This window comes from Haliaeetus albicilla, chromosome 5 (assembly GCF_947461875.1).
Source record: "Haliaeetus albicilla chromosome 5, bHalAlb1.1, whole genome shotgun sequence".
Lineage (NCBI taxonomy): Eukaryota > Metazoa > Chordata > Aves > Accipitriformes > Accipitridae > Haliaeetus > Haliaeetus albicilla.
This window is the reverse complement of record NC_091487.1, coordinates 42,852,695-42,866,967: the sequence shown is the minus strand read 5'-3', so window position 1 is coordinate 42,866,967 and position 14,273 is coordinate 42,852,695. Positions and strand designations below refer to the sequence as shown.

At 38.4% G+C, this 14,273-nt stretch overlaps 1 protein-coding gene across 1 annotated transcript in view; it reads right to left on the bottom strand.

Annotated features, from left to right (window-relative positions):
• Positions 1-14,273, bottom strand: part of INO80 (INO80 complex ATPase subunit) — a 69,855-nt gene that overhangs the window by 24,735 nt on the left and 30,847 nt on the right. The window contains exons 22-25 of the mRNA XM_069784435.1: positions 13,384-13,451; positions 11,804-11,897; positions 10,498-10,675; positions 4,938-5,078 (exon numbers count right to left, since the gene is read on the bottom strand). Coding sequence (XP_069640536.1) covers positions 4,938-5,078; positions 10,498-10,675; positions 11,804-11,897; positions 13,384-13,451 — 481 coding nt within the window. The remainder of the gene's footprint in view (positions 1-4,937; positions 5,079-10,497; positions 10,676-11,803; positions 11,898-13,383; positions 13,452-14,273) is intronic.

The following is a 14,273-nucleotide window of genomic DNA, read 5'->3' as shown; positions in this document are numbered from 1 at the left end:
AAATCCCCAGTTCAGGTACCTTGCCACAGGATCAAATTTTAAAAGTCAAATTGTAACTGGCATGTACAAATGGAAAACAATCTTAGGCTGGGCTTAAAATAAGCAAAGATGCAACATCTCCCCACACCACAAAAAAAAGTCCTATGAACAACCAGGCACAGACTACTTGCCTTCTGATAAACAATGCCTTGTGCCAATTGCTACACAACTGATAGCAAAGCTGAGTAAAAGAATAATATCCTTGCTGCACTTCTCATTTTCCCTAGATTTCTTTTTTCAATTTTCTTTTTCTTTTTATTTTTGGCCTTCACAATCAAGTATTTACCTAGCAGAGATGAGATTTAAATTCATGTGATAATTTAAAATTAGGAAGATACATAAATTAGAAAGGGAAAAAAATGAACAGGAAAACAGTCCTGTTTTGGAACTACGCATTTCTTGGTTTTGACAGCTGATTTGAACAGAAGCGGGCTACAGAAACAGTGCAAGTGAGCACAGGGTGATCTTTTTCTTCTGGCCGTTCTATGAATCCCTTGCCCTATTGCCTGCTTCAGTACATACAACCCAGCTGGACAGACCAGTGTTGCAAACACAGGAACTCTGATTTCATGCCATGTGAGCTATTCTGGAATGGCTCCGTCACTTTAACTCCCCTTGCTCTGCCCCATCCACCCAAATCTGTACAGAGAGTGGAAGGTCTACGTTAGCCAAACAGCTGTATGCTGATGGCTGTAAGGTCCTTGGGTAAAGAGTCTGTTCCAGCAGACAAGGCTGTCCTTTGTACAACCTATAGCTTTCTCTTATCTCTCCCTTACCAGAGTAAGGGACAACTTCAAGATACTGCAGTAATAAAAACCAAAGCAGAACTGAGCCACAGTACATAGCAGTACAGCCTACTCTGCTGTGTTTTAGTTCCAATACTCCACCAAGAGTTAAATCATATGATCCAAAGGACATACAATTACAACACTTTCACACAAATATAAATATACAACAATCCACCATCTAGCACAAGAATCTTTCCAATACAGTGCAGATCTCCAACCTCTTTCTATCTTTTCTGAATATATGTCTGTTTTGGGCCAACATTCTGGGCTAAGTGTTTACAAAAGCTATTTATAACCAAGTTTACAAAAAAAAGCTAGTAGAAACTTTCACATACTATCTAGAGACTTAATAACGTGTTGTAAACTCACATAAAAATGAAACTAAAGTTTAATATTAGACAATTAACCTTACAGTATGGGCTTGTAACAGAGACAAGTTATAAACTGGCAATGCTTTGTAGGTTTCTTCACTAATATAGGAAGCAAATATATCATTACTTTAGAAGTCGTTGTTGCTTTTATTTCAGGAGTACAATTAAAAAAAAGAATTAATCCATGTAAATTCATGTAAGTTAAAAACACTGTCATGAATCTTAACAGTGTTCAAAATGACATTACCTACAGGACTATGAAAGGCAATGTAACGAATGAAAATGAACAGGGGAAATCAAACTTGTGAAAGTTTTCACATTTTAAAAATGGAAGCAGAGCTGCATACAATGAAACAGTATGGGAGTCTATAGGTTTTGATGGTGAACAGTAGGCAGCGGAGTTTCTGCAAAATTGAGTAGGGATGGGAATTAGTGTGATAATGGGACAACCGAAACATTAAACACAGTAAAAGAACTACCATTGTATTGCAGATTAAGAGCTTTTATGTATTTGAAGGGATTTTAATTTTTTGTGCCAGCTTACTCTAGTATGACATAATTAACTGCAACATACTGAGAATAATACATATATAACATTATATCATGCAAGTTAAAATATTTTAATGGCTTAACTAAATGATAAGCAATAAAATAGTTTAAATATCACCAGTTTCAAATACTGCACTTTAGAATTGTAAGGTGAAGGATACAATCCATGCTTCAGGACAGACTGCGTGATATCTTAGATGCTGACTGCACCTCTCTGAACATTTGCCAGCTAACTCAAAGTAAAAGGTATTAAGCAAGATCTTCTGGGTGGAAGCCTGTGGTCCACTCCTGTTTTACAGGAGCTCTTCTCATAGGAATAAATTCATTTCACAAAGAGAGACTTCTCTTTGCAAGGGCCAAACAATTGTTTAAACAGGTTCATGAGCACAATTATAGTACATATTGAAATAAAAACAAAAAAGCATACAAAATCTTAGCAATAATGGTAAAGCCATTGTTTTGCAAGATGCCAAGAGCTATTTTTAAACCAGATTAGCTTATGGGTCTATGCACACAGCCACATGAAACACTGCAAAGTGAAAGGGACTATGTTAAGACTTCATACCTATTTCCACTACTAAAAAGATACTGTTAGAGTTGATGCTATCTTGTACTGCCACCTGCAGTCAAAGCATAGGACTGACTTTAGCGTGAAACGGCAAAACCTCAATTCAAAATGCAAGCAAGTCTTGTTGCTTGAACACTGATGTACACCGCAAATGACGGTACAGACTTAGGTTGTTTAAGGGACACCATTAACCATCACATTTCAGTTCATATATCTACACTGGATAGACTGGGACAAATACTCTTTCAAGCACAGACAACTTATCATATTTATTTCCAGGATACCTCTAGGACAGACAGCCATTACACACAAAACAGGGCAGACTAATTTCTGACACAGAAATGTGGCTTATCTACTGAGATCAATATGGAGATTCGTACACTAGGATTTTAAAAAGAAAAATAGTCACATCATAAAATTCTACAAGCTACATTTCAGTAATACCTCCCCTAAAGGAAGAGCTAGCAGGAGACAATCTTGAGACAAACTGTATGTGTGCCTCAGTGCAATTTTTACATTAACAAGAACAAATCTTCCCATGTAGGAAGTTAAGCCTGTACAACTCTGACTGACATCTGAGGACGTAAGGCTATCTGTACTGTCAGCTCCACACTTTTTTAAATGCATATACACACTCCTAGGGTAGAGCTCTGCATCTTTTACATGGCCTTACGCATTTCTGAAACAGATGAAAAAAAATCTTCCATTCAAGCTTGTTCATGCTCCTCCTCTCTCCTTTTTTTCCAGGTTTGTTTTTGTGGTTCTAACAAAAGGTAGGGTAGTCCTTAGTACTAAACCCTCCTATGTCAACACATTCTTGTCAAACTGACTGAATGTAACAGTCATAGTTCAGAAATACATCAAAAAAATATAGTGATAGAGATATATGAATGCATTGCCACCTTAAATTAAAAAACTTAGTTTAGTTAGGGTAATTGTAAAGTGCTTCCTGCATTTATCTCTATGCAAAGTTAACCTTTCAGGTGTTGTGAGATGCCCAAAACAACTTCTCACCACAATACCTCTGACACACTGGGATCTACCGAACTGCTACTAAAGCAAACAATATTACTCTAAACCAAATTAATCAACTTCTTAACGAATACAAGAATACAAGATCCATCCTCCAAGTCACTTTTTTTTTGGTGATTGAGGCCTGTGTGTACTCAGGAAGATTGCCTGCATAGAAAGAAAACTGCAACACTAAAGCCCCCCCCTCACCACTACCCCCCCAAAGCTGCTACATAAACATACGCTCCTATTTCTATCATTCGCTCCATTAACTTCCCCAAAATTCATCACAGGTCAAACAACAGAAGGCTATCGTTTCTGAGAACATATGTGCTCTTTCTGCTGTTTCAGGTCTTCTACACTCCTGCCAAAAGTTTCTAACAAGCGTAAAATTAAGTCTTTGTATTCCTAGAAACAAAAAGCCATGACTCCACTTGAATCATCTTTATATACCAGCCAAGCCAAAACAAGCAACTTGTATTCACTAGAATGTACATCACATATGATCTCTCTTCATCTTTCTGTCCCCCTTCCTATGTAGCCTTCTGAGCCCCTCTCCTCCCCTCCTAATGTAAAGGAAGTATTCAACATATTCACCTGCAACGCAAATTTAAGTACAAAGGGCAACAAATCAAAGGAATCTGAAGAAGTGTTTTTCACAATTACTCTCAGAATAAGTGCTTCTTCTTGAACCAGGTAATATATTGCTACTGGAAGGTGATATGCGACTTTGAGAATTCAGTCAGATTCCTGGCCCCTAGAGCTGCAGGCACAGATGAATTCAGCTCGAGGAGCAGCATGTAGGTGATAAGCAGAGTCTTATTTGCCATCCTCCCTTCTCCAGATGCCAATGTATAATTGCACATGCAGCCCCATTTGATCAAGCCTACAGCAATATCAACAGTAACCAAAGAATGTAGCATCTGGATAGCCTGCTAATTTAAGTACATTCTGTCCAGCTTTGTCAAGATCCAACAACATGGAACAAACACAACTGAAGGTCTCTTGCATCAGCTGAGGAAACTTCAGCTAAAGTAATTTCAAAATGCAGTTTATTGTTGATGGACAATCCCAAGCAGTACCACTTAATATCCAAAAGGTTTAGAAAATGCCAGCTCCAATAATCCTTATATACTGCAATTTGCTGTTTCCTTTTTGGAGCATAAGCTGACGCAATGAGAGAAAAAGAACATCCTTTTCAAAAAAGCATTGCTCCTCAGCCCCCTTTTGTCACAGAGCTGACTAAACAATCAACCCATTCTGTTCTTATCATACCTACATCTCCCCCTTAGATTATGGGGGAATAATCTACTTGACAATCTCTTCTGTAATTTTACTGCTTTTGGTATTAGGAAAGAAAGTGAAATCTACGTATCTCAGAATAACTCCTGTTGGGTGCATCTTACAACTTTCCTTTTCCCTTCAGTACACATTACAGTCACTTCCCCTATGAAAAAAAACCACTATTGAATACAGTAGCAAAAGGATATCCTCACAACAGTTTCACCCAACCAAAAGAAGCTAATAGATCATCCTGTTCCTAAGACACAATTCTAACAAGATTTAAAACACAATAGAAAATACATAATTTACAACTCAGCTTGGACTTACCCGTGGACTGGCTATGCACAGGAAGGACGGCAGCTCAGTCACCTGGCAGCACCGTACACATGAGGTAGCTGATCTCCTTCGATGTATGACATGATCTGAATAGCCAGTAACTGCTTTACAGTGGCTACTGAACACAAGGTTCTGGAAACAAATGAAAATTAAGAAGTTACTATGTCTATAAAGAAAACATCCTCTTAAATCTTGTAACTACCCATGAGAAAGACAGACAAAGGACATTCACCAAATATTTCTCTTTGAAAAAGGAAACTCTACACATCTTCTGCAATGACAGTGTATAGGATCTCTGTGTAATTATCAGAACATTCAAATCCTGAAATAGTTGAAATCAGAATAGCTCATATCAATACTTGCCTTTACGCTCAGTTGGAACCAGAAACAAGTTTTTCCTTCTCTGAACTTTTTGACCTTAGCTTTTATAATGAAGGAAGTATGGGAATATTCTAGTAGGTCTGACCCTCAAGCTGTTTTCTAGCTACTCCTTTATATATCCTGAACCATGGGTAAAATGAAATTCGGCAGAGAAAAAAATTAAGACTAAATGAGACTGGACTGGCATCTTTGGACTTTGATCTTTTCCAACCTTCTCTTCCTTTCCTGTGCAAAATGGCTCTGAATTTTATCCTGAAGACTTTCAAGGTGCTAGCATGGTTACTCATACACATGAACACACCCAAGTGTAAAACCTGGAATTTGCCACAAGTGTATCAATGTCCTTTTGATACAGAAAAACACATTGACTCAAAAGTGGGGCCACTGAGATGACACTGCAGTTTTAAGTAAGGGGAGCTCTTTGAAGATGCTCAACTCTACTCAGAAAAATAACAGAAAACTAAATTTTCTTTGCTTGCATTAGTTACTATATCTTCTTTTTTATTGTAAATATCTGCATCAAACAATGAAATAAACTGCTTAGAGAGTAAGCCTTTTTTGCTACTTGGTTTTTATTCTGACTCTTCTATATTCATAGCAACCAACTGTTATTGTTACATATAATTGTTTCATATAGTATGCAGAGAATTATTCTGCATACTACAGGAAACAACCATCAATTTTAGAAACGTTAAGACGTATACCTCTCACTGCCATAGGATCACAGGATGTACCCTCCTGACAATTTTAGCAGTTCACTTAAGTAAAAGCTTTGGCATTGTTCTGCCCCAGTTCCTAATGCACCAAAATTAACTGCGTGCTACTTTTGCTTTATAGAGCCTCCCAATTTTCTAAAATCCTATTGTTTGAAGTCCTCAACATCAGGATACATGATAGAAGCAGACACCTTGTATATCACTGTCATACACTGGATATATGCATTCCTATGCATGTCAAAAAATGCTAGAAAACATCCACAGCAGTAGTCTGTTACAGATCATGCATTCTGAGCCCTTGATTTCCAGATGTAGATGCACTGGGCAAGATGCAGATGGCTAGCATATAGAATTTGGAACCTGCTGACAAGGGAGAAAAATAGTCTTACTGTATGTATATGCTAGCACCACCTAAGAAATACAATCAGTCAATCCTAGCATGTAAGTGGGTCTTTCAGCTGCTACCAGTGTGACTCGTGATCTGGAGCTGGCAAAAATAAAGTTCACACTCTCTGAGTGCACATCTGCTCCTCTATATAAAAGGTGAGAGCAGAAAGAGCTGACAATAGCCTTTCAGTGACACTCGGCAAGGCTAAAAAGCACAGGTCAAAGCTTGGGCCACACTGGATAATCCCAGAATCAGGCTCTTAACTCAGCTGGCAATTCTTTATCAGTAACGCTGGCTCAAGCAACAACTGCTTCACACATTCACTCCTGTCCCCGCAGAGCCCCTTCTTGTTGGCCTAGCTGTCTGTACTCGTTAAGATGCTGATCAAGATGAAAACAAACCCTTGTCCCTTCACTCCAAGCTAGTTTTGTGATCTGTTTCACCACCTGGTAAAACAGGCCGTGTGCTGAAACAGCAAAGTGGGAAATGCAATGCTGGGAGTCCATGGCTGTGGACAACAGATGTGAATGCTGGCTTATTCATCTAAAGACCAGAAACGGTGGCAACAAAGCACCAGCACTGCTGCTGAAAAGGGGGAGTCCCTTTCCCATGACATATTTGTGCCACTTCTTGTGCTAGTTTTGTCACCCGTCACACCCCTCCAGAAGCCTATTTAGCTACACATCTAATCAAAGAACGAATTCAGCAGCCATGAAAATAGGAAGTTTTCTGTAGTTGGCTCGTACAGGGATGTGACAGTGTGAGCCCACATCAGCAGAGGCAGGATTCAGTGGCTGGGAGTAAAGAAAGGACAGCAAGAGTCACTTCTCTCCCAGCAACAGCAGGCTACTAGATGGATTCAGAACAATTGCTTTAGCTCAAAGACCCTCTTCTTCCCCACCCTGGCCCACACACTGGGAGTACAGCTGATTTTACAAAGAGGAATCAGCATTGCATGCAGTCAGAAGAGCTTTCCAGTAAGTCTTACAACAGCAAGCACTGGCATGCTGATTGTGGCCCTGGTCATTAGAGGGGTTTGGTAACTTTATTTCCTGGAAGGTGAGAATACAAAAATGGAGAGAGAGGAAGCTAACAAACTGTAATTCCAAACCTATGCAAGTTTGTTATTTAATTCTCTTTTGGAAGACAATATCAAAGAGCCATCAAAGATGGCTTTAGCCCAATTAGAAGTATCCAGGAAGAAACATAAAGGAAAACTTCCAAGAAGGTATCCAAAAGAAGAGAATAATATTCTTTTTGTACACACACAGTATTAGAAGTAAGTCCTGTACACAGGCATTAATCTGGTTTTCAGCACTGTGCTTCCTGTGTACAAATTATGAGCAGGTCATGTAAGAAACATCCCCCTCTGAATTCCCTGACATACGCAGCCATTAAGTATTCATGAACAGAGTAGACACCAGATATAACAGGGACAGCGGAAACCAACCTCCCATCAGTCACATACATGGAAAAGACTGGGTAAGGTTACAGAACTGAACACAGCCACAGCTCTGAAATAGATCATACACCTTAGTACAACAAAGCAAAGAACTGAGGAGGAGGATTGTTTAAAAAATAAGAATGTACAGAGCTACTGCAACCATGCAATCCACAGTAAGTGTTGAAAGAGGTATTCCTATGTTGCAAACAGAGCTGCACTTAATATGGGTGATTGCTACCAGCATCTTAAGCTCATTAACACTCCTGATTTTTTTATAGAAAGAAAATTAGGAAAGCAAAGGAGAGGAAGGTTCATCTCAATAGATCAGATTTTATATTAATTTAAATCAATGTATACAAATTAATATACGTGTTGTTGAGGTGCTGAGTAAGGGAGTGAAAAGACCTCACACTGCAAGGGATTTCTGTGTTTACATAAACTCATACTATCTTTAGACAGATGTTACCTCAATTTCAGAAAGATCCATTTTTCCTACTGACTTTTCATATTTTGTCTCTTAAATCGGAAATGCTGATCTGAGCAGTTAAGAAAAGCCTTTCCAGATTTATACCATTTCCTTTTTCCTCTGTTTCTCCCCCTCCTCACTCCCTACATGTTACTATCTTATGAAGCCCTACAGGAAACCCCAGGGAATTTTACACTGAAAGCTTCTCAAATTTGGGCTAAGATAAAAAAAGTGAGTTCATTTTCACTCACAATGATGCCTGCTGCTAAAAGACAGGCATGTAAAGTTCAGTTTGTTTTTCAACTCTCCCTTGGTTTTGCACCCTTTTTTTTTTTTTTAAGATGTACTATATGTAAGCTGTGCAAACAAGATTCTGCGAACAGATTAAAGTGAGTTCAGGTGGTAATTTGTCTAACATGCAGGTTGGAAAACAGTTCTAAAGAATCTGTCATAACGGTAGGGCTAAACTTCCTTTAGATTTACTGGGGTTATCACAAATGTGCTGTATTGCACACACTGATGAGCTTTGCTCCTCAGCTGACTGTTTTCTATGCAAAAGGTACTAGTTACACCAGTCACTAGTTACACACAGTCACAGCACTGGGACCCCCTGAGACACAAGTAACGACTTCCTCAAAGAACAGAAATTAATTGGAGAAACCAAATTATGTGTTTAAGTCTTGCCACGTTATGGTACAGGTGGGTCTGTAGCCTAGCCAATGCTTTACATTTCATTGTTAATATTAGAACTTACATGTGCCTTTTCCACATCGCACATTTAATATCTATAATGTTAACTTACCTTCTGTTCTTTAAGAAAATACAACAACTTTAATTTTAATATTTATACACACTAGCCCAAAGGCTATGTAAAGATCTAGATTGTCTTTCTGCACATGTAAAAATGAATGCTACCTTCTGTAAGTGCATACAACTTCTGATACCATCTTCTACTCCTTTACTGTTAGGCTGCAACATTTATGACAGCACACAAGTTTTCCTTAACCATACCAATGAGAGAACAGAGCTCCAGTATAGTTTCAGAGATAAGCATTACACAGTCAGTGTACAAAGAGCTGATCATAATCCCCCCAAAATCCATATAGCATAGACATTTTATCAAGCTAGACATGGAAACACAGCATATTTAAACACCAGCACAGCCAGAGTTAACTGGCATACAGAGTCAGTTGGCTTGCTCTTTGTTTGATAACTAGGACGACTCATTTTGTTGGCTTTGCTGTTAACACTGCAAAACATGACACCAAGTCCAAAGTTGGTTTCCTACTGCTTATGCGTCTTCAATTTCAACTTCCTCTACACGCTATTCAATTGAATTCTGGCTATCTCCTTTCCCCTTCCAGACTCATGAACAGAAGCAATATTCCCTAGAGAAATTTGGCACAATCTCACTGTTTCAGAAAACATTTTTTCACTGCATATCTGCTAACTGCCCTAGATGCTTTCCTGACTCTATGGTAGCACTTCTGTGAACTTATTTCCCAGTGAGATGAATCAATGGAGCTATAACCTAACTCAGGAAATCAAGAGCAATTTAGTCATAAAAAGACAAAACCTTCACACACATCCCAGGCAAAAGATCACAGAAAATGACCTTGCATTACACAGTAAGATGAACACGCTTAGAGTCTACCAGACAGCAGCAGAAGCAAATTTCAGAGTAGAAAGACACCATTGACAGACAATGCTTGTCCGCCAACTCTAAAACACTGCTAGGCTGAAGTCTCTGCTTTCCCCAGCTGCTGCAACAATGTATTGAATTTGAAAAGAAAAGAATTAATTTCAGTCAGAAAACAAGTATCTTACATGTAGAAAAACATTAGAAACCTCTTAAGCTTACATGTAGAATCCACCCCAACAAATTATGAATCTAGTTCTGTTGCTCCAGTAATATTTTTAAGACTTCTAATTAAATTGATTTATTTTTTATAGCAGGTTTTGAAATGTATCACCACATGGGAGGAAGATAGCAGTTAAACTATTTTTCTGTTCAGCACTCTGAACTTTAATATCTAATAAAGCAGATAATAAAGTCATCCTGTTTCCAAGTTTGTTTTATAAGGATAGAAAGGTTTTCATCATTTCTCACTCATGAGGATTTGCTACTGTCTCCACATCACAGAAATTTTGCTTACCTGCAGCAAAGTGCAGCTGTGCAAGTTAGGGAAAGAGAGCGGGAAATTTACATCAAGCAAGAAATCCCTGTTCCTCAGAAAACGTGACCCCTGCTGTTTCTCCCCTTCTGCCTCCATCCAGGAGCGCGTGTGATGGAGCCTGTAGGATGCTTTCAGAGACAGGAAAAGAGCTAACCATCTGAAACAAAACACAGTAGATATATTTAATCACTGCTTTGACAAAGAAAGGCTTGAGTATATTTACAACATAACTCTATTTGACACAAATATTTTTTCAGAATTTCAGGCTTGCAGTGTCCTGACTTAAAGGAAAATAATTTTCGGTAGACATCTTCCAATTATATTACTCTTATTTTAATTTCTTCTAAGGTGGCTTAACTGAATCTAAGTGATTAAATCAGCATACACTTTGAAGCACTTTGTTTGGGTCAAGCCCAAGTTAGCCACTAGTACTTAAAATTGCACTCTGACTTCTCTGTAAATTGCTCCATATATAAATTCTTCATAACAACCTGCATAATGAATGCAGAATTTATCATAAAGATCATTCAGAGAGATCAAGAGAAATTTATATTATGTTACTGAAACAAAGACAAGAAACATAGTCCAAAATAATCACAACAATAAAAGAATATTACACTTACAAAGCCCTAAGCAAAACAACTGTATTAAGACTTGCTTTTAAACTCAAATTTCTTAACAGTCACTTCAGAGTGTCAGAGTACTGTCTGTTGCAGAGTACTCTATAACTTAAACAGATCACATCCCCTTCAAAGATAATACAGTTCACAATGCAAAAAATCCATTATCCTAAGCCTACGCCTTGGAATTCTGTTTCATATTAAAAACAGGACATGTGGAAAGTAGACAATATGGCTTGGAGCTGAAGAACAACTATCACAGCACAAGCTTATTCTGTACATGTTAAAACATATGCTCAAGTGCAATTGGTAAGCACTGCAATAAACTAGCCTTCAAAAGTCTGGATTTTGTGCTTGATAATGCCAGCAGCCTACAGTGTGATCCTAAGCAAACTGTGCTGTTGCCCTTTGACCATCTTGTGTATTTACAATGTCAAATCTTTATAACAGAGGTTTTCTTTGGACAGAGGCATAAAAACTGCCTTGCATAATGGTGCCCTATACCTGGAGGAACACCCTAGAAGTTGGCATAATATTAGATAACAATACACAAATGATAATATTAGGAGGCATAGAAAATGCAGGTTTACAGAGAGATGCCTCTAACATCACCTGCACTTCTCCTATAATTACTAAAAGAGAGAGGAAAAAAAAGTTGTCCTCACCTGGCTAAATGTCCCTGATTCATGAGGTTTGCCATTTCCACTGGAGAGACATCAATAAACCGGAGGAAAGAAAAACAGCTTTCTTCATTGATGCCTATGTCACAGAAATACTGAAGTTAGGCCAACACATTTCACAGACACTCATAGCTGAAAACAATAAATTTACTTCATCAATTCAAGATAACACATTCTCTGACATATGACAAACCTAGGTGAAAAAAACAGGAGATCCTAATTTAACCAACATCTTTTAGAAATACGGAAAATTTAATCTGAATTGTGTTGCCTGACTCCAAGTTCCAGTTCATCTTCCAGGCTGGGCAAGAGAAAGGCATTTACCAAGAAAGACAAATACATTCTAGGCCAGAAAACCATGCAGCCAGTAAGGACGTGGATTTCGCCTACTAAGAATCAACAGGCAGCATGCACGTTTGCGAATCCAAACATGTATCTGCCAGACAGCTGACCAGAACATGCATACCTCAGGATGCCTGCCAAACATGTTCCCTCTCACCCAGCCCGTCAGTCAAATTGGTTGGAAGGAGACACAGGAATTGGTAGGGGAATGTGGGTATGGGGATAAGGATGCAACAGATACGGTGAGGATGATGAATACACTGCAGTGAAGGGTGCGGAGCAGAAGAGGTATGTTCCACTGTTCATGAAGAAAGCCTTTCAGGCCCACCCATGTGCACTGCGTACCCCCAATACCATTCATATCTTTCTATTTTTTAACTTTTACACAAAAATTATATTCCCCAAATTATTTTCCTTTTATGGTATGCCAAAAAGGGTCCCCAAGAAAAAGCCTATTATGAATACCAAAACAGAGACCAGAATAATCAGCAAGACACACAGAAGTTAGAGAGTTACAGACAAGTGCAGACTCCTGTAGCTGCATCTGGTTCTTCTTAATTGAAAAGGGTTTTGCATAGCTGAACAGGTCCATGCTAACAGATTTCAGCATAGTAATGCAGCCAGTATCTCTCTTGTTTTTTTCTCCCAAAATGTTCCCACCCCAACAGCAGAGAAATCTAGTTAGCTCTCTTTAGTGAAAAAAATTCAATCATCTATAATAATAAATAGTATTTGTCAATATAAGCAGCTTATGTGGGTTTTCTGCTCATTGATTAGAACCTGTGTCACTTGCCCCTTATCTACTTTTTACTTGAAAGAGAAGTTGGCAGTTTAACATACAATACAGAATTTACTGAAATGAATCCAAGATTTCTCCGAATTGAATCTGTGAAAAATTCACATTTGACTGAAAAGGCAGCATTAATACCTTGAGGTAAGTTAAAACAAGACAGAAGGAATGGAACAAGAGACTGTAGTAGAATTAAGCAGTGACTAAACAAGTTGTCCACAGATTATTTTCCTAGCTGCTTCCATCCTTTCCTCATTGAGCAAATGACATATATACACAAGTACAAATGCTAACAGAATTCTAACAAGTTCTGGTCAGATTATCTCAGAGGACTAACTGATCTGGCCTCTCAGCCCTTCCCCCTTAATAAGACATACTACAACATCACATGCAAGTGTGCAGCCCAACTTGCTTCCCAGGACTGCAAACCTACCCTTCCTATGGAAGAGAGACTGCTGGATGTGGTCTGGTGCAAATGGCGAAAGTAAAACCCGTAACCACCTGAAAAAGAAAGCAACAAAACCAAACAAAATCACTAAGAAGGTGTTAACACACACAATGTTCAATCACACAATCAGCAGAAAATGCAGAGTAACCAATCAGTTCTTCATTGTAGGTATTTCAGCACTCTTGATATCTGGAATTGTATGGCAGTAGGAGAAAAGTATCATCAGTCCACATGCACTACTGTCAATTTGACAGAGACACACCATTGTTCGGAATTGCATTTTACACTGTAGAACAGTTAGTCTCATATTCAAACATGGCTTTCTCTGCCATGGCTTTCTCTGCCATCTCTGCCCTGAGCAATTCTCATAACTGAATGCAAACAAAATTAATCAAGAATTGCCACAGTCGGAGAAAACAGCAAACTGTATTTGGGCAGTTTCTATTCATCCAAGGTAAGCATTAAAAGCTGTCAAGGCACTAGCAGATGCTCACGATATACCGTGTCACAACATACAGATACTGATAGCTTCCTTAAACATGAAAACTCACTGAAGGGAAACCAAGTTTTTGTTGTTGGGTTTTTTTTTAAGAATTCTTTTAAAGCTTAATTCTATTACACAGCATCAGCAACAACTCTAAATTCCTTTTCCTGACTGTCTTATTCAATGAAACAGATATCTGATGATCAGGATTCCACCAAGAGTGAGCATCAGATATCAGATGCTTAACAGCTGAATGAACGAAAGAAAACTAGGAATGCATCACTTGGCCAATGTCATTTAAGTACCTCAGGTAAGGGAGTTAATTAGCACTTACAAAGCTAAAATAAGTCTAAGTAATAATACTAAATATGCTAAGCTGGAGAGGAAGTGG